Source organism: Lutra lutra, chromosome 9, assembly GCF_902655055.1.
Source record: "Lutra lutra chromosome 9, mLutLut1.2, whole genome shotgun sequence".
NCBI lineage: Eukaryota > Metazoa > Chordata > Mammalia > Carnivora > Mustelidae > Lutra > Lutra lutra.
Window position 1 is genome coordinate 128,742,084 of NC_062286.1, and position 22,668 is coordinate 128,764,751.

Here is a 22,668-nt window from a genome sequence, read left to right on the forward strand (position 1 = left end):
TATTTCTCATCCTGTTTAGAACCAGAAGTCAGGGTGTTGTAAAGGAGGAGAAATTACCATTAATAAAGAGCCACTCTGCCTATTACGGGACGCTTCTCCGCCCTCCACGACAAACCACCCATGTGTTAGGTCCTCTTTTGTAGCTTCTAAGATTTGCTATGAACAGTTATTTTACATCCCATTCAAAAAACACACACACCCCTTTTTTTAAACCCTGAGATGTAGCAAAGCCTGTGAGAGATGCTTGCGTAAGGCGTGGTCATTCCCGGGGTTCTACCAGACTGTCCTCTGCCCTAACACTTTCTGAGAGCCTGCAGCACTGTTTCCTCATAGCATTTGCACCCTTTCTAAAAACTGCCACACTCCCATAAAGAAAGGGAAGAAATGAAGGTATTTCTCAGCCCAAGATGACTCAGTCCTGTGCCTGCTTGCTACTGTGCTGCACAACCAGACGCGTTCAGAGCTCTTCCGCCTGCCGAAACCTCACTCAAGTAAAGGTCATTGGGAACCGGGAGAGTCCCTGTGAGGGGCAAGGGGAAATAGGGCCCACAGAGCATTGGGATTTTCTTTTAAATGCCCCCACACCACAAGTAGGTTGAGGCCGCAAGCACAGCTTCAGGCCACTGTCTCGGCCTTGTACTGTTAGGTGACTCCTGTCCCCATAGAGTAACAGGCTTCCCGATGGAATGCTGGTGGAAGGGCTTAGTCAAAAGAAAGCTGGGGTGGGGTGGGGATGTCTTCTCAGGTCATGATCTCAGAGTTGTGGGATCGAGCCCTGCACTGGGCTCCACACAGTGTGGATCCTGCTTAGGATTCTCTCTAACTCCTCGCACCACTCTCAAAAAAAACCCAAAAAATGGTGGGCCAGGAATATCGGGGAAAAGATGTTGGTGATACGAGAGTCAGTGTCAAGGAAGGCCTTGGTTACAAATTCTCAAGTGGAGCCTTCAGTCCCAGGTCATACGGCCGGTTCCAGAGCGGGTGCTGGATTCTGGCTATCTTGAAAAGACTTTCAGGAGGCAAGGTGCACAAGCTTTGAAAGTGGGTGTCTGGCCCGGGGTTCTCTTCGTCTGCGAGACGCACAGAATCGCATCGGGTCCCTTACAATCCCTGAGAAGAGCGCCGTCGGGGTTTTACTGAGAAGCGAAATGGACCCAGAGACCCAGAAGGCAATGACCTTCGGGACTGGAACAAGCCCGGGTTGGGCTCCGACCCGAGTCCCCGCAGCCCGACCCCAGGCCTGGTGGAGGACGCGCTCTGCCTGCAGAGGCGGGGTCCCAGAGGCCTCACCTGGGGCTGTTGGAGCGCTGAGGGGTCCCAGGTGGGACGCGGGGCGAGGCGGGGCGGGGGCTAAAGGGAGGGGCGGCCGCTCGGAGGAGAGGCCCACCGCGGCGTCTCGGCCAACGCCATGAACGCCAGCGGCCCGGGCTACCCGCTCGCCTCGCTCTACGTGGGCGACCTGCACCCCGACGTGACCGAAGCCATGCTGTACGAGAAGTTCTCGCCCGCCGGCCCCATCCTGTCCATCCGCGTGTGCCGCGACGTGGCCACCCGCCGCTCTCTGGGCTACGCCTACATCAACTTCCAGCAGCCGGCGGACGGTGAGCCCCGGGGCAGGGGGGAGACAGACAGACGCGCAGACGCTGGGGCCGACCAGTGGCAGCTCGGGCCCACGCTGGCAAATCTGGCTGCTCCCACGGCTCTCATTTTGCAGCCAGGGAAACTGAGGCCCAGAGATACAGGGCGTTGGAAGGGGTGCTGCCCCTGAGACAAGAACAGGCAATCAGTGTGCGCCTACTGTGTGCCTTTACTGGTGCTCCGTCTTACAGGGGACAAATATTAAGGCTGAATGAAAACAGCCAAGGGCTCTGGGGTTGGGCAGACCACGGACTGGAAAGCCCGCAGCTGTGTGACTTTGAGCAATTACTCAGCCATTCCGAGATTCCGTTGTCTGAGGAATGGGGACGGTACCTGCCTTTCCGCAGTGGTTGGGAGGATGAGAAAATCAAAGCACCTGGTGAGTTTGCAGGTGATGAGTGGGGAAGGCAGGAGCACTAGGTCTTGGGCTCGCACCTTTCTCAGCTGCCCAGATCTGGTCTCCATTCCAGGCCCCAGACTTGATGTCTCAGAGCTGAGAGGACTGATTGGTTTGTTGGGTGGTTAGGACCACACTGTTTGACGGTGGAGAGATTGAAGAGTGAGAGCACCAAGTTTTGCCAAAGTTCGGTCACTAGGGTGTGAACTTGAACAAGAGTTCGCACTCTCCACCTCTCCATCTGTGAAAAGGTGTGATGGTTTGTTCCCCAACAGCGCAGAAGGAATGCACTGTGTCTGTGAATATCTCCAGTATCCTTTGGTGCGTGGTAAAAAACCCTGGGTGGGTGGGAAGGGCTCCTAAACGAGGGTTTGCCGGGGTGGTTCTGCCTGTTTCCCAGCAGGTGACTGAACTAGATTCCAGAGCGCCTTCTCCTTTGCTCTGCTTTCCCCACCCCTGCCTCTAACCTCTTCCTCCAAGCCCTGCGCACTCTGGCCTTTCTGCCAGACTTCACAAATGAGCTAAGTGGAGCTCTAGGGAAGAGAAAGGATGTTGCCTCTTAGCTGGGAGGGAACGGGCTGTGATAGGGGCGGGAGGATGGGCAGAGGCTGCTGTTTGCAGACACACTGCCACTCCCCAAACTCCTGTTTAGTGCCAGGCCGAAAGTGTAAGGCCCCTGGCGTGTCTTCTTCAACTTTCAACCTGTCCGACTCCCTGGAGGTAGCTAGTGCCATCTCCCTTTGTTCGATGTGGAAAAGGGGTCATCATCTCATCATCCCCACTTTGCAGGTGAAGAAACCACCTCAGAGAGGTGTTCTCCCCCAGAGCCCTACGTCTCAGGATTGAGTCTCAGCTCTGCCCCTCCGTACCTCTGAGCTTTGGTTTCCCCTAACTGCTGCCAGTCTTTGTCTGATGGGCCCTCCTTTGCATTTGCATCTACTCCATGTGCTTTTGAACACTGCAGTAGACCTTGCCACACCACTGACCCTTCCCCTTTCTGAGCCTCAGTTTTCCCCTCTGTGAAGTGGGGCTAGGGATCCCGGCTCACGTGAGGAGCCGAACGAGACCCCAGCAGAAAGGTGGGAGGAGCGCTGCGCACATTAATTCTTTCCGCGTATCTCCCTTCTTTCAAGTGAGACCCAGACAGTGATTTTTTTTTGTTTTTTTTGTTGTTGTTGTTGTTGTTGTTTGTTTGTTTGTTTTCCTTTTTTGCTTCTAATGAATTACCTTAGGGCTCAGGGAAAGAAATACCCTTACTTGCCCCCTTTTCTCCTCCTCCTCCCCCCACCCCCTGTCCAGCGGAGCGGGCACTGGACACAATGAACTTTGAAGTGATCAAAGGCCAGCCCGTCCGCATCATGTGGTCTCAGCGAGACCCCGGACTCCGCAAGTCGGGTGTGGGCAACATCTTCATCAAGAACCTGGAGGACTCCATTGACAACAAAGCCTTATATGACACGTTCTCCACCTTTGGGAACATCCTCTCTTGCAAGGTGGGTGTGCGTCCTTCCAGGGGAGGGTCTGTGTCAAATACCCGTGTGGCAGAGGGATCCCAATCAGTGCCCCCGCTTCACACCTTACCGAGCTGTCAGCAACAGCTATTTCGTTAGCTCGTAATTCTGCAGCTGGTGGTCTGGGCAGTTCTGCTCTTGGCTGGCTCCTTCATAGGCCCCCTGCAAGCTGACTGGCTCGGCCCCCTCCCTGCCGTCTTTCCTCCTCCAGCGGGCTAGCTCAGGCCATTCCTATGACAAGGGTGGTGTCTTCCTGGCACGTTGCGTGGAAGCTCACCAGGCCTCTTGAGATGTAAGCTTGGGACTGGCCCGCCTTTCCTTCCACTGCATTCTGTTGGCCAAAGCAAGTCACAAGACAAGTTCAAATTCAGAGAGTGAGGACAGTAGACACGACAGGATGAAGGGCATGGATACTGGAAGGCTGCTCACTGAGGCCATGAGGGCCATCAAGCTTTAAGGCTTCCTCTGGGCTATAGAGGATTGGACAGAAAGCTGGATGGGACCTGGGCAAGTGTCTGAGGCCCAACAAGGACCCGTTGTGGCTGTGGACCAGGTTAGTTGCAAGGCACACAGGATGGGGCCTACCCCAGGAGCTCGCAGGCTGGTTGGAGACGGTAAGACTTTTAGGAAAAGCTGGAGATTGGGCTCTGTGGGGGAAAAGCCCAGTGAGCCCTGCAGTCAGAGGCTGAGGCTAGAAACCCACACCACATGGCTGCCCGGGAAAGGTTTCTGGAGCACGGCGGGAAGCGCACTAGCCCCGTGTAGTCGGCCAGCTGCTGAGAAGCCAGCACAACATAGTCGGTCACATCTTGGACTTTGGTGCTGACTGTCTGGGGTTCAAAATCCAGCCTTTTCCACTTCCTGGCAATGTGACCTTGGGCCAGCTGTGTGACCTCTCGATACCTCGACTTCCTCTAAAAGAGGGCCTTAGTAGAACCTACCTCATAGGCTTGTCATGCATGTATTTTAAGTCTGATATTCTTCACGACATTGAAAGGACCCTGACGCCCTGTTCCCCATCTAAGTGGTAGCTCTCACAATCAGAAACTTGGCCGGCTGGTGACCTTGGACTAGTCCTTCATTCCCATCTTCCCCAGTCGGGCAGTGGGGGCTCAGAGGTTACGAATTGCTTGGAGGGGCTCTTAGAGCAAATAGGACAAGAGAAGCCTATGATCCCCTTAGCATGTGCTTAGCCTGGAGTGGGGCTCTGGTCTACATGATTAAATCTGGAGGGAAGAGCGGGAGGCTGGAGTGGAACGTGGAGGGACCCCGCCTGGGGCACAGAGTAAGCACGCAGGTAGTGGTTATTCGTTACCTTTGCCATTCTCCGTGGGGTGCCCCCCCAACCCCATCCATCTCCTCCGTGGCCCAGGTGGTATGTGACGATCACGGCTCCCGAGGCTTTGGCTTTGTCCACTTTGAGACCCATGAGGCAGCGCAGCAGGCCATCGCCACCATGAACGGGATGCTGCTGAATGACCGCAAAGTGTGAGTGCTGGGATGTGGGGGACCGGAGGCTGCCCGTCACCGCCTCAGGGCACCGGACACTGAGCCACAGCCAGAACTCTGCTGGCGGGGTGACCACGGAAGGGTCCAGTCCCTCGGAAGCACCCTTTCCCCAGGGAAGAACAGGGCTGCAGATGTTCCTAGAGGATTACGCTGAGTCCTAAGTGAGGGGATTTTGAAATTTCGGTGGGAACAGCTAATGGCCAGATCACCACTGGATTCAGTGATGTCTGGTTTCCAGCCTGCTCGGCATGGCTGTGAATTTTTTTTTCTTAAAATGTTTGTGTTGTTTCATGGGGCTTTTGGACAGGAAGGGAGGTAGGCCCTTAGCATGCCATCTTCTTACATGTCTGTTCGCCATCCCCCCACATCCCCCGCCCTGCACCGCTGCCACCGCGGCAGACCCCCAGCCTCACGGTGGGCAGGGCAGGGGGGAAGACGCTGGAGCGCATCTCCTTCCCTGGCTTGGATCCTGCCCATGGGACAACCAGCCCCACGCTCAGTGCCGTGGAGGGAAGCAGGCTCTGAGCTGGAAGATGCACTGAGAGTGGCTTTGTCCAGAGCGTCTCAGGGAGGCTCCCATCAGTGAAACCGAGCCTGGTGGGCTTTCCCCGGTTCTCAGAAGGACATGATCTTTGTTAGCTCCCGTTTGCCCAGGTTCACCTTTGCTACTCCGTGTCCTGTAATTTTTAATGCCAGCTACCATTTGTTTGTACTAACTGTGCTATAGAATTTTCTTACGTTTTCTTTTCTTTTTTTAAGAAGATTTTATTTATTTATTTGTCAGAGAGAGAGCACAAGCAGTGGGGAGAGCGAGAAGCAGGCTCCCCCCTGAGCAAAGAGCCCGATGCAGGGCTCGATCCCAAGACCCTGGGATCATGACCTGAGCCGCAGGCAGATACTTAACCCACTGAGCCACCCAGGCATGCCTCTTATGTCTTCTTCTTAACCTAGGATACTTTTCTGGAAGTATTTACATGAACTTGTCTGACAAAGCTGATTTTGAAAGTTAAATTTTCAGGAGTGCCTGGGTGGCTCAGTGGGTTAAAGCCTCTGCCTTCGGCTCAGGTCATGATCCCGGGGTCCTGGGATCGAACCCCGCATCGGGCTCTCTGCTCAGCAGGGAGCCTGCTTCCCCCTCTATCTCTGCCTGCCTCTCTGCCTGCTTGTGATCTCTGTCTGTCAAATGAATAAAATTTAAAAAAAAAAAGAAAATTAATATTTTCAGCCCGCCCCAATAGTAACCATGGCATGGCACATGCCTGGTTCTCTCACCACTGCTTCCCTAGTGCATCCGGTACCTGTTACATGAACAAGCAAATGCCTGTGATCGGAGCTTCATGCCCAGTTTTTTTTCTATTTTGTGTGGTTTTAAAAAAATATTTTATTTGGGATGCCTGGGTGGCTCAGTTGGTTGGACGACTGCCTTCAGCTCAGGTCATGATCCCGGAGTTCCGGGATCGAGTTCCGCATCGGGCTCCCAGCTCCCTGGGGAGTCTGCTTCTCCCTCTGACCTTCTCACTCGTGCTCTCTCTCACTGTCTCTCTCTCAAATAAATAAATAGAATCTTTAAAAAATATATTTTATTTAATTCAGTGAGAGAGTGAAAGTGCGCACAAGCAGTGGGGAGGGGGAGAGGGAGAGGGAGAAGCAGACTCCCTGCTGAGCAGGGAGCCTGACCTGGGACTCAGTCCTAGGACCCTGGGTTCATGACCTGAGCCAAAGGCAGACGCTTAACCAACAGAGCCACCCAGGAGCCCTTGTATTTTTTTTTTTTTTTTAAGTAATCTCTACACCCAACACGGGGCTTGAACTTACAGCCCTGAGACCAAAAGTCACATGCTCCATGGACTGAACCAGCCAAGTACCCTTCATGCCCAGTGTTAGAGGAGTGCGCGGTGAGGCTCAGAGAGGTTGAGTAACTTGCCCAGGGTCACACCGCTAGGCAACTGCAGAGTGAGGATTGAGGTGCTCATCTGACTCTCCAGTTCACACTTGCTCTTCTCTCCTGCACACTCAGCTGCCTGGTATATGGGAGGAGTTCCCTGTGCATTTGCCCCAAGAATGAACCCTTCTTAACCGTATGCTAGAGTGTGAATCTTGGCTGTTGGAAGTGGTCCAGCCTTGGCCGTAGTCCGTCCAAAGAGTATTGCCCTGCCCAGCCTCCCGAGGAGGGATTCGGGGGCCTTGGACCTGGTAGCAATTGACGCAAGTGACACAGGGTTGCTGGGTGGGATGCGGGTGACGGAGGGCTGGCAGCCGCCTAACCCGTCAGTGTGTCCACAGCTTCGTCGGCCACTTCAAGTCCCGACGGGAGCGGGAAGCAGAGCTGGGAGCGCGGGCCGTGGAGTTCACCAACATTTACGTGAAGAACCTCCATGTGGATCTGGATGAGCAGGGCCTGCAAGACCTCTTCTCCCAGTTTGGTGGGCGTGTTCCCCAAGGGCATCAGGGATCACTTTGTCCTCTGTCCCTAGGTTGGGCTGGGAGGAGGGGCCTTTCCGGAGGCTTCCTGAGGAGTTGTGGTGGGGGGGGGGGGGGTACACAGCACTGAATAGTCCAAAGCCACAAGGGGGTTGGGAAAGGGAGGGGAACATCCTGGGGCTTCCCAAACTCCCCTCTGAGCCAGGTTGGCCCTTCCCAGGGAAGATGCTGAGTGTGAAGGTGATGAAGGATGAGAGTGGCCACTCCCGAGGCTTCGGTTTTGTCAACTTTGAGAAGCATGAGGAAGCCCAGAAGGTAGGAGCCTCCCTGTGGCTGTGGCTCTGTTTCATGGAGGAGGCACCAAGCCAGCGCTAGGAAGAAAGGAGATCAGATACAGAGGGCTCCAGCTGCTGCAAAGGAGAAGGAAGTCCCTCCCCAGCCTGGGCCCACAGCAGTCAGGGCTCTTCCTGCCTGTGACAAAGGCTGAAGGTTGGAGCCTCCTTTGGGTGCTTCCGTTTGGAAGCCGACTAAGACCTACTGCTTTTCATAGGTTCTTGTCCACATGGGAGGTGGAGGGGCCTCTGAGACAGCCACTGCCCTCTTCTTGAACTGATGGTGGGACTGAAGCTGGGGAGGGGAAGTGCTAGGTGATTCCTTGCCCCCAGGTCTCTGCAAATATGTTTCTCAAAATGTTTCCCTTCTCTTGCTCTTTCAGTTAGGGCTATCCAGTAGAAATAGAATGGGGGCCACAAGTGAGATTTAAAATTTTCCAGCAGCCACATTAAAAAGGATAAAACAAACAACAAGTTGATTTTAATAATGTCCCCTTCAACTTAATATATTGAAATTATCACTCCAGTATATATTCAATATAAAAATTGAGATATTTTATGTTCCCCTTGTTTTGTATTAATTCTTTGGAATCTGGTACTCCCGGCACGTGTGAACTCAGACTAGCCACAATTCCAGTGCTCAGTAGCCACTTGTGGCTACTGACCGCCATATTGGACAGTGCGGCTTTAGACTACTCAGAGCTTACTCTGTGGGTTTCTGCTTATTCTTTGCCTCCTCTGAGAAGCCTCTTCTATCCTCATGCTTCTGATGAGGGGCCCCTTCTTCCTCTCTCCATCAATAACCCAGATCTCCATGTATAGAACTGTGGGTAGAGACTGGATCTTATTTCACAGCGAAATCTCTGGCATTGCACCTGCCAGTAAGTACCAGATACCCACAGGCTGAGCAAGTGAATGGAATGAGGTCACACCATGACAATGTTTTCCTATCTGGCTTCCCACCCTAATGCTCTTTCCCAGGCTGCTGCCTCATTAAGACCATTGAGACCATGGGGACCTCAGCTCATTGTGGATTCTGGCTAGAGAGATCAGGCCCAGTGCCATCTTGATGGCAGCCGCCTCTCCCTGAGCACTTACCATGGGCCGGGCACTGTGCTAAAGGCTGCATACACTCTCCTCTCTGCTCTACCAGCGTGGGTTCAATGGTTGCCACAAGGGTGTAGCTGGTGAGAGGCACCACTGGGATTAGAACGCACTCCTCTGACTCTGAAGCTTTGTTCTTAAGTGAATGGCCCCTTTCAAAAGGTGACCTCTTGTGTGTCCTTGGACAAATCCCACCCTCTCTCTAGGCTTTGGTTTTCTCAACTGTAAAAATGACACGTTGGAGCTTCAAGGATTCATTGACTCCAAAATCTTAGAGACTTTGGCAATGAATTTTATACATTTTCTGTAGGTGTAAATTTTTTTTAACAGTGTTTGTTTCAGGTGTGCAATATAGTGATTCAACAATTCCATACACACCATGATGTTTATAGTCACATTATCTACAGTAGCCAAATTATGGAATCAGCCCAAGTGTCTATCAGCTGACATGGATAAAAAAGATGTGTGCGTGTTGTGTGTATGTGTGTGTGTGTGTACTTATACACACTTAAAGACACAGTGGAATATTACCCATAAAAAATGAACTATTGTTAAATAGGTGATGGGAATCGAGGATTGCACCTGTATGGAAGTGTTGAATCACCATATTGTAGACCTGAAACTAATGCTACACTGTGTTAACAGACCTATTTCACCCATTCACCCCACCCTCTCACCTCTGCTAACCATCAGTTCTCTATAGTGAAGAGTCTGTTTCTTGGTTTGCCTCCCTCTTTTTTCCCCCTTGCTCATTTGTCTTGTTTCTTAAATTCCACATGAGTGAAATAATATGGTATTTGTCTTTCTCTATTTTGCTTAGCATTATACTCTCTAGCTCCATCCATGTCCTGAAAATGGCAACCTTTCATTCTTTTTTATGGCGGAATAATATTGCAAAACTGTAGTCATCAAAATAGTATGGTATTGGCACAAAAATAGATGCACAGATCAATGGAACAGATTAGAAAACCCAGGTACTGACCTTTTAAGACTGATGTGGAACTAGCAGTTCTTGGGATCTGAGAGTATGTTTACAAGGATTTGCATATTTGGGTGGGGAAGCAAAAGTCACTGTTGTGTGAAAATATTTTTTTAAGGACTTTGTGTGTGTAAGAGAGAGAGGGAGCACAAATGAGGAACAGGGGCAGAGGGAGAAACAGACCCCCTGCTAGGCAGAGAGCCCAATGTGGGGTTCGATCCCAGGACCCTGAGATCATGACCCGAGCCAAAGGCAGAGGCTAACCCACGGAGCCACCCAGGCATCCCTATTTTTATTTATTTATATTTTTTCAAGATTTTATTTGCCAGAGAGAGTGAGAGCACAAGCATGGGGAGCAACAGGTAGGGGGATAAGCAGGCTCCCCGCTGAGCAAGGAGCCCTTTGAGGGACTCGATCCCAGGACCCTGGGATCATGACCTGAACTGAAGGCAGACACTTAACCGACTGAGACACCCAGGCATCCCCAAATTTTTAAAATCTGTTTTCAAAAAGTGGATTCACTTTAAAGGGCCTTTATCCTGGTTCTACTAATTCTCAGCCAGCGAGGCTGGCCCAGCTGACAGGTGGCCCCCTTCCGGCCCAGATGCTGGGACTGGAGGCAGGGCCTCATGGGGGTGGTTACCAGTTACTCTCGCCCCTTCCCTGGCCAGGCGGTGAAGGACATGAATGGGAAGGAGGTGAGCGGGCGGCTGCTGTACGTGGGCCGGGCCCAGAAGCGGGTGGAACGGCAGAATGAGCTGAAGCGCAGGTTTGAGCAGATAAAGCAGGACCGGCTGACCCGTTACCAGGTGACAGCCCCCTGGGGGCAGCTGCTGCTATGTGAGCGTGTCTGTGTGTGGAGGGCCCTGAATGGGAAGCCTTCCTCCAGCAATCCCGTGTCTGGGAACTGGGCTTTAGTGGTTGGGCGGGGGTAGCTGTAGCTTCCAGGGGATTGGCGTGCTTAGTGACTGGGGGGCATGGGTGCCATGCAGGACTGGAAACAGGAGGCTGGGTGGCCAGGACTTCTAGGCCCCCCATGGCTTACATTGGCCTCTGACACAGAGCAACCCGAGGCTTGGAGGGGAAGGGACACCCCCAGCAGTAACCTTTCTTTCTAGGGTGTGAACCTGTACGTTAAAAACCTGGATGACTCCATTGATGATGAGAAGCTGAGAAAAGAGTTCTCTCCCTATGGAGTGATTACCAGTGCTAAGGTGAGGACTGGGGGCACCTACAGGGGATGGAGAGCCTTCCCCTCCTGTCTTCCTGCTGTTTGCACACCTCCCGCCCCACCTTGTGACTTCCGAGGAGCTGGTGCTGAGCCATTCCTTTTAGAGTTTAGGGGGCTATGTCTGATCCCCATTGGAGCGTGGTGGCCCTCTGCAGCCTTGTCTGCTCTGGAGGGGAAGAGGATGTGAGTCCAGTCCCACTCACATAGCTGGACTTATCGGGGTTCCCTGTAACCTTGGTTCATTCAAAAAGCATTAATTGAGTGCCTGCTATATGCCAGATTCTAGAAATTCACATTTCAGAATTTCCATTGACTTTTGTTGTCTTCTGGATCTCAGTTCCCCCATTTGGAAAATGAGAGGGTTGGGCTACTTCATTTGTCATTCATTGTTCCCCATTTACTGAGCACTTACCATGAGCCCAGCCCACTTAGCACCTGATATGTGATGACTGGCCGTTCTACTCAGTAGCTCTGTGACCATGGGCTGTTTTCTGAACTTCATCTATACCATGAGACTGTTGGGTTCATTGGATGTTTCTGACCCCTGGCTTATTAACCCCCTCTTGGCAGCTCTTACAGACAGACACCTGAGTCAGACAAACGGAAAGAAGATTTCACAGTAGGGCCTGGGCATCTTATTTTAAAGCTCCTCAGAGGATTTTCAGATAACCCAGTGTTCATTCCTTCCATATTCCTCCTGCTTCACCAGGGCCTCTGGGAAGCCTGTAGTAAGGAGTTTGATGTGGTTTTGCCCTTGAGTAGCTTCCAGTCAAGGGGGAAGTCAGATGCATCACCAACTCACATCTCTTATAAGGTGTTTGTGGTGTGGGCTGGGAGTATTGGAGGCAGAGCTCTGGTAACTCAGGGGACCAGGAAGGAGGGCTCCTCCTTCTGACAGTGGCAGAAGCATTTGGCTTGGCTGTAAAGGAGGTAGGGACCTGCAGCGGGGGGAAGGAGGAACTTTCCAAAGACATTAGTGTGAGTGCTCGGGCTGGAGACCCGCATATGTGATATGATGGTTGGGTTCTTGGGAAGTGGTCTAGAAGGTCTTTTGTCTGTTGAATCCAATTTCAATTTTTAAATTTTTTTTTAATGCTTTCTTTTTTTTTTTTTAAGATTTTATTTATTGATTTGACAGAGAGAGATCACAAGTAGACAGAGAGGCAGGCAGAGAGAGAGAGAGGGAAGCAGGCTCCCCGCTGAGCAGAGAGCCCGATGCGGGACTCGATCCCAGGACCCTGAGATTATGACCTGAGCCGAAGGCAGTGGCTTAACCCACTGAGCCACCCAGGGGCCCCTTAAATTTTTTTTTTATTTTTTAAAAGATTTTATTTATTTGTCAGAGAGAGAGAGAGTACAAACAGGGGGAGTGGCAGGCAGAGGGAGAAGCAGGCTTCCCACGAGCAGGACCCTGGGATCACGACCTGAGCCAAAGGCAGACACTTGTTTAACCGACTGAGCCACCCAGGCATCCCCGTTGAATACAATTTTAAATGTCCTTCAGGAAGTCTGGTGTTTAGGGCAGAGGTTCTAAGAATTTTTGAGTTAAGGATCTTTGAAAAAATGTCAGAGCTATGAGATGTGTAAGTTAAGCATCAGTACATTTGCTTAAACATTATAAAAAAGCTATCTGCCCTCTTTGCCAGCAAACGTGTACTTTGTGTAGTATGGTGTTTGAAAACTGGGATGTTCAAGTTAGTTAGAACTAGGTCTAAATCCCAGTCCTACATTAACTAGCTGTAGAATCTGAGGGAAGTGACTCTGTCTTTTGGACTCTGTTTACCCATCTGTCAAATGGGAGCAACATTCCCTACCTCTCAAGGTGTCCTGAGCACTGAAGAGCCTGAGTGCAGAGCACCTGCCCCCAATAAGCTGTGAAATGACGATCTGATTATTCACATGTCGTGTCTATTTTCCGGAGATTCACTGACCTCCGTGAGGGAAGGGAATTGTAAAAGTTTGGGCTGCTCCGAGTTGCAGCACTATCTTGTTCATTGACCCACGAGGTTATAAAGTGGGGATTTTATGGATGTTTACATATTTCCATGATTTCAATTGTATATAAAATGCAATGATTATGAAAAGGAATTAAGGCCTGTAAAGTGCTAATGACGCTACCACATTTATAGTAAGCTGCATAAATCTATTTTATCATTCTTTACTATCTAACAGAAGTTCTTATTAACTTGTTAAGCAATACTTTTGTGCCAAGAAAATCTGGGTGATGAAAGCCTATGGATCCCTTCTGAGAATACTTTTTAGTGCATAAAAGAAAATTCAGAGCATTGCGGAAAACCAATTATATTGAAACAAAATTATCAAAACACGAAGGTGACAGTAGTAGGCGTTTTGTTATTGTGCCCAACTATAAGATCTAGGGAGGCAACAGTTAGTCTAGATGATATTTTGAAGGCAGCAGTGATTAACAGGATATGAAAATATTTTCTTTCTCTTTCTGACAAAATTCCAAGCACAGCTAAGGCTCCCCTATTTTTGTTGTCTGTATTCACAATAGGAGGGAACCCTAATGTGAGAAAGGAGAGGCCATTGTTCCCCCCCATCTGAGTTCACAGATCCCCTGACTTTTCTGTCCACGGGCCTCCCTGGGCAGGGGGAGTGTCTGTGAACCCTCAGGCTCAGGCCCCCGTGTGGTTGGGTAGCAAAGTGCAGTTCGAACACCAATGATATAGGACATACAGAACATGGGCTCTAATAGAGAAGCAGATTTTAAAAGTATATCCGTTCAAGTCCAAATGTGTGAGCCAGGCCAGTATCTTGACTCCAAAAAACATTACAAACCATACATGCAATGTGGATTGGATCCTGGAAGAGAAAAATAATATTTATTAGAAAAACTAGTGAAAGATGAATGAGATCCGCCAATCAGTTAATAGCATTGTGGTTGATAATTAATAGTACCGTCCCAACGTTAATCTACACATGTACCCTGTTCAGACTGAGGCAAGCGGGCTGAAAGATAGCCACTCCTACTATTTTTGCATTTTTTCTGTGCATCTGAAGTTATTCCAAAACTTAAAAAAATGATATTTTAGTAACAAAGCTAAGAACCTCTTCCCCAGATTCCTAAAGAACTTGGCTCAGTGCCTTGCAGAGGCAATGAACAATTATCAGAACGCTGCATTGGGTTTGAATCCTGGATGATGTGTGTCCACAGGCTGGGTGACTCTGGACAAGTCACTCTCTTTTTTAAACTGTAATAAGGACTTTTATTTCTACCACAAAGAAAATAAAATAAGGCACCAAAAATATAAATCACTTTTGGGGCGCCTGGGTGGCTCAGTTGGCTAAGCGTCTGGTCAGGTCATGATCCCAGGGTCCTGGGATCAAGCTGCACATAAAAATATATATATATATGTGTGTGTGTATGGAATATAAAAGTTTATATATTATATATATATAAACTTATATTCCATACAAATCTGATTTTATTGGACTTTCTAGGAAACTCTTAAGAACGTTTTATTCTTTCCCTGATTCCCACATGAACCAAAGAATTGTATTGGTCGTTTAAAAAAACCAAAGAGTAGTTGAAAGGCAGATTTTCATCACAGGGACATCACACGACGTGTTTAAGATTGTGGCTCTGGCTAAAGAACCCTGTGCCCTGTTCTTAGATTTTTTAAGCAATCCTCAACTATCCTCTTCCTTCATGGTAGCCTGTGTAATGTAGGTAGATTCCGTTTAAAGCAGCTTTCCTGCACAGCTTAGGAAGACCATTTCAGAAAGAAAATGTGAAAATCCTGAAATGCAGCAGTTCCCACAGACTCTGGGGAGTGTCCTGTTAAACAGCGAGCAGCCCCCCGTTAGCAAGTGGCCTGGTCTCCGCCAAGTCACTCTCGAGCCCCACTTGGTCCCCTGTGAAGTGGGAGTGGAGGTCCCTCCTCATCAGGTGCGGTACATGTGACCTGAGAAGGCACTTCCAGTATCTGGCATGTCATGGGCCTCAGTCAATGTCAGGGGGACGATTTTTCCTGGGCCCCTGGGGTGAGGGGAAGAAGAGGAGCGCAGCCCTCCGGAGTCTTCCTTCCCCACCCCCAGTAGACCTTGTCTTGTCTTGCTTTTAGGTGATGACAGAGGGTGGCCACAGCAAGGGGTTTGGCTTTGTGTGTTTTTCCTCTCCAGAAGAGGCGACCAAGGCCGTGACCGAGATGAACGGGCGCATCGTGGGCACCAAGCCGCTGTACGTGGCACTGGCCCAGCGCAAAGAGGAGCGGAAAGCCATCCTCACCAACCAGTACATGCAGCGTCTCTCCACGGTGCGGGCCCTGGGTGGCCCCCTCCTGGGCTCCTTCCAGCAGCCCGCCAGCTACTTCCTGCCTGCCATGCCCCAGGTGACGACCTGCCCGAACCCCTTCCCTGACAGCCAGGTACAGCAGGAGGGCAGCTTCCCAGCTAGATGTGGGCTGTCCATGTGTTTCTGCTGGAAACTCGGCAGGCAGGCCGTTCTAACCCCATCTGTGAGGGGCGGGTAAGCGTGCTGCTGTCCAGCCCTTCTTCCCACCCAGGGAGAGGTTTGGGTTCAGCTCAAAGAGACTCTCTCTGGGCAACTAAGTTTGAGAAACAATGCATTAAATAGAAGGGACCTAGCCTTCTATGCTGTACGACCCTGTTCTATACACCTTACTCTCCCCTACTTAGCCTTTCCCCAGCTTAGCCGGTCCTGTCTCCCGGGCCGCCAGCCAGCCTCTCTGCTGGAGGTGTGTGCAAAGGAGGGAGCTCATGGGACTTATAGGAAGTGGAAATGTGCTGGCCGTTAGCAGCTACCAGGATGACATTCCAGCTCCTTGTAGCAGTAGGTTTGGCTGGCACAGGTCCGAGTGGATGTGTGACCATCTCATGCCACCCTTTGGGCTACCAGCTCTGATCAGGGGCAAGGAGCGAACCTGACACCTTGCCCCGGAGGGTTCAGGGCTCATGGACAGCCTGAGCTGGGCAGCAGAGACATCGTCCCAGCCCGTGACACCTCACTAGCCAGTCCCTGGATGGGGGCAGTGAAGTTCCTACAGGGGTGTCTGGGAGGGGATGTGGTTTCTCTGCTGCTAACCCCTGACTGCCAGGCTTCTCCCTCACAGCCTCCAGCCCAGGCTGCGTACTACGCCTCTGGCCCCCCCATGCAGCCCTCCCCCAGGTGGACAGCCCAGCCTCCGAGACCGTCCTGTGAGTGATTCAGCCCCTGGTACCCTCAGCCAGGCCCGCAGGGTTGGGCCCTGTAGGGCAGTGTGGAACCCGGGGCTACAAACACAGGCTTTGGGGGCAAGCCTGGCTCTGCTACTCCCCCGGGTGTTAATTCAGTGGGTGATTCACTTCTAGTTTCCTCTTCTGAATGAGGCCCATATAAAGCACCATGCAGTGCTGAACTTGTAAACAACTTATGGGTGTAGCCATCCTCTTCAATTAGCTCCCAAGGACGGTCTGATTTGGGGCCGTCACAGTGAACTCCTGGGGCTGTGTGGCTGATGGATGGCCCCTCCCTAGGAGGAGAGCTCACCCTGATTTGACAGTGTCTTGGGGGCCCCGTGGGTGTGATCATGATGGCTATGCCTCCTGGGGCCGCTGGGGCCTCTGGGTAGAAACAAGTTGGCTTTGTCATTGGAGATTTCCACACACACACCTCCCCCAGAGTTCTGGGTCTGCCTGACTCAGTGAATTCATTCATCCTTTTGCTGAGAGCGTTCTGGTTCCCCCTTCCCATTCCCTTCCTCACCCTGGAATCTTCAGGGTGCAGTGGGCCACTCGGATTGTCCTGCCCCGCCAACCTTCTCTCCATGTTTTCTGTGCCACAAGCCATCTACCCTCCAGGTGCCTCTGTGGTCCGGCCACCAGCCATGTTGCGGCGTCCCCCGGCCCAGGTTGGCGGTGTCAGGCAGGCCTCTACCCAGGTGCCACCCCTGGTGCCCCACGCCCAAAGAGTGGGTGAGTGTGGGCAGGGCCAATAGGAATGGAAGTGTGTGGAGGGCGGGGCAGGGGCTTGGTGCCAGGTTGGCACAGGTGGGGGAGTCAGCACTGGCCTCCACGGCAACCTTGGCTGTGACACTGCCCTCTCCGAGAGTAGAGCTGACTTTGGAGGCTGTGTGGCATAGGAGTTCGCATGGGCCTTAGAATCCCACAGACCCAGGTCTCTGGCCTTGCTCGCTCTGGTCACCACCTCTTTAAAATAGGGATGAAAATAGCCTTCCTGTTTGGTCGCATGGGACAATGAGATCACACATGCCAGGGCTTAGCCTCAGATCAGAACCTTAGCGGGCATGCAGTAGCCATGAACAAGGTTGTAGATGTGGGCTGTAAGGCGAACCCCTCCGTTCCTTCATTCTGCAAATGTGTGTATATCTAAGTGGCAGCCTCCTGGTGGGCACAGGGCTACTACATGAACGTGTGTCTTTAGGCTTTGTGGCTTTAGATGGCTGTGAGGGCCTAACGCACCTGCTTATTCCTCACAGCCCACATTGGTACCCAGACCACAGGAGCCGGCGGGGCCGGATATTCTACCCCAAGCGGGCCTCTCCTGACACACAAATACTCCACAGCAACACACAACCCTGGGGTAAGGCTGGCCTGACTGCTCTCTTAGGGCTCCAGGGGGGTTGGCTCAGAATCTTGGCTAAGGCATTGGAGGCATTGGCCCTCTCTGGGCCTTGTTTTTTTGTTTTTTTTTTTTTGTTTTTCTTTTCTTGAATTGTGAAGTTTCATTTGCTAATGTGTACAATCAAGAAACACTCCCCCTGGGGTGCCTGGGTGGCTCAGTAGGTTGAAGCCTCCGCCTTCGGCTCAGGTCATGGTCTCAGGACCTTAAGGATCGAGCCCCGCATCGGGCTCTCTGCTCAGCGGGGAACCTGCTTCCTCCTCTTTCTCTGCCTGCCTCTCTGCCTACTTGTGATCTCTGTCTATCAAATAAATAAATAAATAAATAATCTTTAAAAAAACAAAACAAAACAAAACACTCCCCCTTACTAACAGAAGGAGGGAAAGGTCTAAGGTCACATTTGGTTTATTAATTATTTATTTATTATTATTTGGTTTATTATTTGCTCTGCCTGGGTTATTAGCCACATTAACCTGGATTTCATTAATATTCAGTGTGGAGCAACAAGGAAAGCTCTTCTAGAAATGGGATGTGATTAATCTACAGTATAACTGAATATATCTATTGTCATTGACCTAAAGAGCTGTGTATTTATCTCCCTGCCCAAGTCCCAGACTTGGCATTAGCCTATCCTGTCTAGAATTTCAGTGTGTAGATTTCAAAGTCTTTCTTGCAAAACGAACAGGTGTACTCTTTAAGTGGCAGAATGCTTTCAAAGTTACCATGGTGTGGGAGGGTCAGGCGTATGCTGGGGATGTGGCTATAAAGCTGGGTGATAGTAAGTGTGTTATTTGGCACAAAGTGAATAGTCACGCTTTCCTTTAGCAACATTGAGGCGGGGGACTTCACAGGTTCCTGGCACTGTCTAAGGCATCCGAATTAGGGTGTGTCTGGCCCACTGTGCCCTTGTTAGGGATGCTATCCCACCCAATGGTCCCTACTTTGCCACTTGCCCCCCTCTTCCAGAACATTCCTGGAGGCCTGTGCTTCCAACAGGGTAAGTGTCATGAGGTCTTGCGATCTGCGGTGGTTAAGGGATGTGTCCCCGGCACTGTGTTCAGGTGGAGGAGCCCGCTGTGTGCATCCCGGGACAGGAGCCCCTGACGGCGTCCATGCTGGCTGCAGCGCCGCTACATGAGCAAAAGCAGATGATTGGTGAGTGGCTGGTCCCCCTACCCTGGAGGGGAAGCAGCGGCCGAGGGGTGGCCAGCCTGTTGGGAAAAGCCCTGAATGGCGGTCAGACGTGTAGACAAGGTCCAGCGTTGCTGCAGACCCACCTGCTGGGTGTCCTTGCTCAGGTTGCCTCTGTTCTCTCAGCTTCCCCGCTCTCTGGTCTCAAAACACTGGTCCGGGTTTCTTCAGCACCAGGCCCACGACGGGCTGGAGAGAGCCCAGCTGAGGGCAGATCAGGGGCCAGGAGCCCCAGGGTATGGTCTTGGGTTTCTGCTGGTGGGTGTCACAGCGCCTCACCTCTCCTGAATGGGAAGAGGCTGTCCCCACATGTCCAGCTCCCAGTGACCACTGCGGGGAGGCGGGAATTAAGTGTGCATGGAGCAAACACCTGTTCCCTGCTGGGCTGTGAGTTCCCCGTGCAGTTCGTCCCCAGCCCACTGTCTGTGACAAGCCCTGCTAAAGGATGCCACTCGCTGTTGAACGAATGACCAGCTTACTATTTACTGGGTGTCAGGTTCTTTCCTCCGTGGCCACCAAAATGTCCAGACTCTTTGAAGGCCCCCTTTGCCACCACCCTGTTGTTTGCTCAGCTCACCTGGGGATCTGCCACTTCCCACTGGTCAAAGGAAATCCTCCACGGGCTTCATGGAGGCAGGAAGCTGTTAGCCGTTCCCTGTAAACCTCTCCCACCCCAGCACCCTAGCACCGCAGCACCCCAGCCTGGCCAGACCCTCCACGTATTGCTGAGGGGGTGCCTCACCACCAGTGCTGGGTCCTGTCACTAGGAGTGCCTGATGGTGGAAGGTGAATTTATCTTGCGCATGTGGCTCCCCCTGCACCCCCAAAAGTCCAGTCCAGCATTAGCATATCTTGTCTAGGATTTCAGTGTGTATACGGGAACTATTTCTTGCAAGATGAACAAGAGTAGTCTTTAAAGCCCAAGTCTGTGTCCAACCCTGTGTAGATGACTTCACCTAGAATATCAAATTTGGTTCTTCAAATTAGCCTCTGAAGCAGGGTTTGCTCCGCATACTTTACAGTTGGGAAAGAGGCTCCCAGTGGAGCTAAGGGACGGGATGAGCCCCCAGATGCCTCACTGCTCTGTTCCACAGTACCCATGCCTCCCCCGCACTCCCCGCTCTTGGGCTGCTGGGATATCAGCCAGCTGTTCTGTACAGGTGAGCGTCTGTATCCCCTTATCTACAATACCCACACCCAGCTGGCCGGCAAGATCACGGGCATGCTACTGGAGATCGACAACTCGGAGCTGCTGCTCATGCTGGAGTCCCCAGAGTCCCTCAATGCCAAGGTGGTCTGGGCCCTGGGTGGCAGGGTGCCCTCCGAGGGCAGGAGGAGAGCTTATGACAAAGACTTCTAGAAGAGCTAGCTACCAGGTGGTGGCTGGGACGGTTTCCCTTTTTGCTACTGCCAGCTTGTACTTGCTGAATCTTTGAGCAGGCAGGGAAAAGGGCTTAAGGGTTTGCTATTCCAGCCCTTCCACATTAATTCTCTGCAGCTCCATGTGCAAGGTCTTGCAAGGTCTTGGTACAGAGAGCAGTGTTCTGACAGAGTCTAGGGTCACACACCTGTCTTGAGAAGGTGACCGTGGGTTTCCGCTTGCAAGCCCCAATGCTATGGAAGGAGGGGACTTCCAGTACCTAGCATGCTTAGGCACTGGGAGGCCAGGGCTCTCCCGGGACCCCGCTGGGCAGCTGCACTAACTGCCATCCCCCCGCTCGTGTCCCATATAGGTAGAAGAGGCCTTGGCAGTGCTGCAGGCACACCAGGCCACAGAGCTGGCGACTGTGAATGTGCTCTGAGACCAGGTGGGTAGCTGGGGGTGGGACAGATGGAGACAGAAGCAGCTGAGCCCAAGAGAAGCTGGGAAAAACCAGTCAGGGATTAACTTGAAGAAGCTGTGTGGCTGGCTTTCTCTGAGGCACCAAGGAGTTTGGGGAAAGCTGTGATGATCAAAGGAAGAGGACAGACGGTGTGATATGAATGAGTGTTGACCACTGGGCAAAAAGTACAGATGTCCTCTTGCCCGCTGTCCTGCCTGGCTGGCCTCCCTGGGAAGAGGCAGGGCTGCCCCTGGCGTTGCCTGGCTTCACGCTCCTTGCTGGAAGGCCTGGCTTGTCCCGCTACCTTCTTAGTTGAAGGCCGGGAGTCTGCCAAATGTGAGAAACATTTATTCCTATCCTTTCATCCCCAGAAAATGGAATCCTCCCTCCCCTGGCTGACAAGAGGATGGCGTTTCCTGCTCTTGGCTCTCCGTCTCAGTGAACCGTAATTTCTTTCCCCCTGGGGCTGTATGGGTACTTGAGCTCTGTATGTGGAATGAAGGCTGGACACCCCCCCAGCCTATCACTTTTTGCTTTGTGCATTAAAAGTGCTGCAAACTCTGTCTTGTCTAGAATAATGTTACACAATCCCTCAGTCAGCGGGAGGCCAGCGGCAGTTGGTGCTTCGGGAGAGGGGGGGATACCTGCACTGCCGGGCACTCAGCCAGGTATCCAGAAACCTCCATGTGCATCAGACGTGGGCACCTGAGGCTTGAATTCCTTGTCTCAGTGCTGTGTGAGGGCCGCTGCTGGGTGCGCTTTGGGGCGCTTCCAGATGGTCCTGCTCTGCCCCTGCCCCTTCTCTGGTGTACACACCTTCTCCTCCAGCACTTCGGTGTCTGCTCCTTCCAGCCAATCCCAGCCCAGTCAAGCCCCCACCCTTTGCTCTGCCCCACCTCCCTCGGGCACAAGGAGGCCTCCTGTGCCGTCTGGGCACATTATCATTATCACATACCATTATTCTAGAAAAAGCGCCCACAGAATTGCTTTTAGATACCTTCCCAAGTCCTGATTTTATCTTCTGTGTGTCCATTAGTAAACCAAGGTGCTTGCCTTCTAGACCTTGAGAAGAAAAAGTCAGTCAATTGTGAAGGGATGTTACCACTAAACCTGCCTCCCATCAGTTAAGAGTCTTGCCTGAGAGGTGATAATAAAAGAGGCACAGCTCCCCGCTCTGGCCCCTTGGCCATGCGGCACATGGGCCTGTGACCCCTAGAATCTGCTTAGTTCAGAGGGCTGTGGTCTCACAGAGCAGAAGCTCCTCCTTCAGAGCTCAGAAGCAGTGTGCTACCAGCTGAATGGCGCTCGGCACTCCTGTGACAGGAGAAAAGGGACAATGGATTCCCTCTGCTCTTAGGGTCCTCAGACTGTGTGCTGCTCCATTAAGGGGAAAACACATTGGGTGCCTGGGTGGCTCGGTCAGTTAAGAGTTTGCCTTCAGCTCAGATCATGATCCAGAATCCTGAGATCGAGTCTCATGTCAGGCTCCCTGCTCTGTGGGGAGTCTTCTCTCTCTGCCCTTCCTCCCACTTGTTCTCTCAAAGTCTTAAAAAAAAAAAAAAAAAGTGGGGGGGGGGGGAGAACAATTTGACTAGGACACAGACCAGGAAGTACTTTCTGGGCCCCGTTCTCGCCCTCTCCTCCCAGCTGGGGCCTATACAAACGTCTGTGGTGTCTGCTTGGCCTGCCTTACTACTCTCCTCACCAGTTAAACTCCCACGTTAGAACTCAATGCAAGCTTTACTTCCTCAGGGACCCCTTTCCCTCCCCAGGGTCAGGCGGGGAAAGCGCTGTGTGACGGCTCTAGAGCGCTTGCCTGGCTGCAGTTTGTTCCAGGGATGTCTGGTGACCACCGTCCCTGCCCACCAGAGCCTCAGCCTCTGCAAGCAGGGACATGGCTGGTCACCGATCTCCCCAGCACTGTACACAGA

The 22,668-nt window shown here is 52.0% G+C and overlaps 1 protein-coding gene across 1 annotated transcript; it reads left to right on the plus strand.

Annotated features, from left to right (window-relative positions):
* The first annotated feature begins 734 nt into the window (after positions 1 to 734).
* Positions 735 to 21,298, plus strand: PABPC1L (poly(A) binding protein cytoplasmic 1 like). Its single transcript, XM_047744066.1, has 15 exons — positions 735 to 1,601; positions 3,335 to 3,528; positions 4,919 to 5,034; positions 7,339 to 7,478; positions 7,697 to 7,791; positions 10,563 to 10,700; positions 11,010 to 11,105; positions 15,208 to 15,474; positions 16,216 to 16,300; positions 16,928 to 17,056; positions 17,581 to 17,684; positions 18,785 to 18,878; positions 20,075 to 20,205; positions 20,648 to 20,722; positions 21,109 to 21,298. The coding sequence occupies exons 1-14, from the start codon at positions 1,409 to 1,411 to the stop codon at positions 20,714 to 20,716; spliced, it is 1,851 nt and encodes a 616-aa protein (XP_047600022.1). The 5' UTR covers positions 735 to 1,408; the 3' UTR covers positions 20,717 to 20,722; positions 21,109 to 21,298.
* The last annotated feature ends 1,370 nt before the right edge of the window (positions 21,299 to 22,668 follow it).

What these genes read in the sequence shown, in the direction of transcription:
- PABPC1L (XM_047744066.1), top strand. Translation starts at nt 1,409, where the DNA reads ATGAACGCCAGCGGCCCGGGCTACCCGCTCGCCTCGCTCTACGTGGGC. An exon ending in AGCATGAGGAAGCCCAGAAG is followed by an intron (nt 7,792 to 10,562) that starts GTAGGAGCCTCC and finishes TTCCCTGGCCAG; the next exon opens with GCGGTGAAGGACATGAATGG. An exon ending in CCAGCCTCCGAGACCGTCCT is followed by an intron (nt 16,301 to 16,927) that starts GTGAGTGATTCA and finishes CTGTGCCACAAG; the next exon opens with CCATCTACCCTCCAGGTGCC.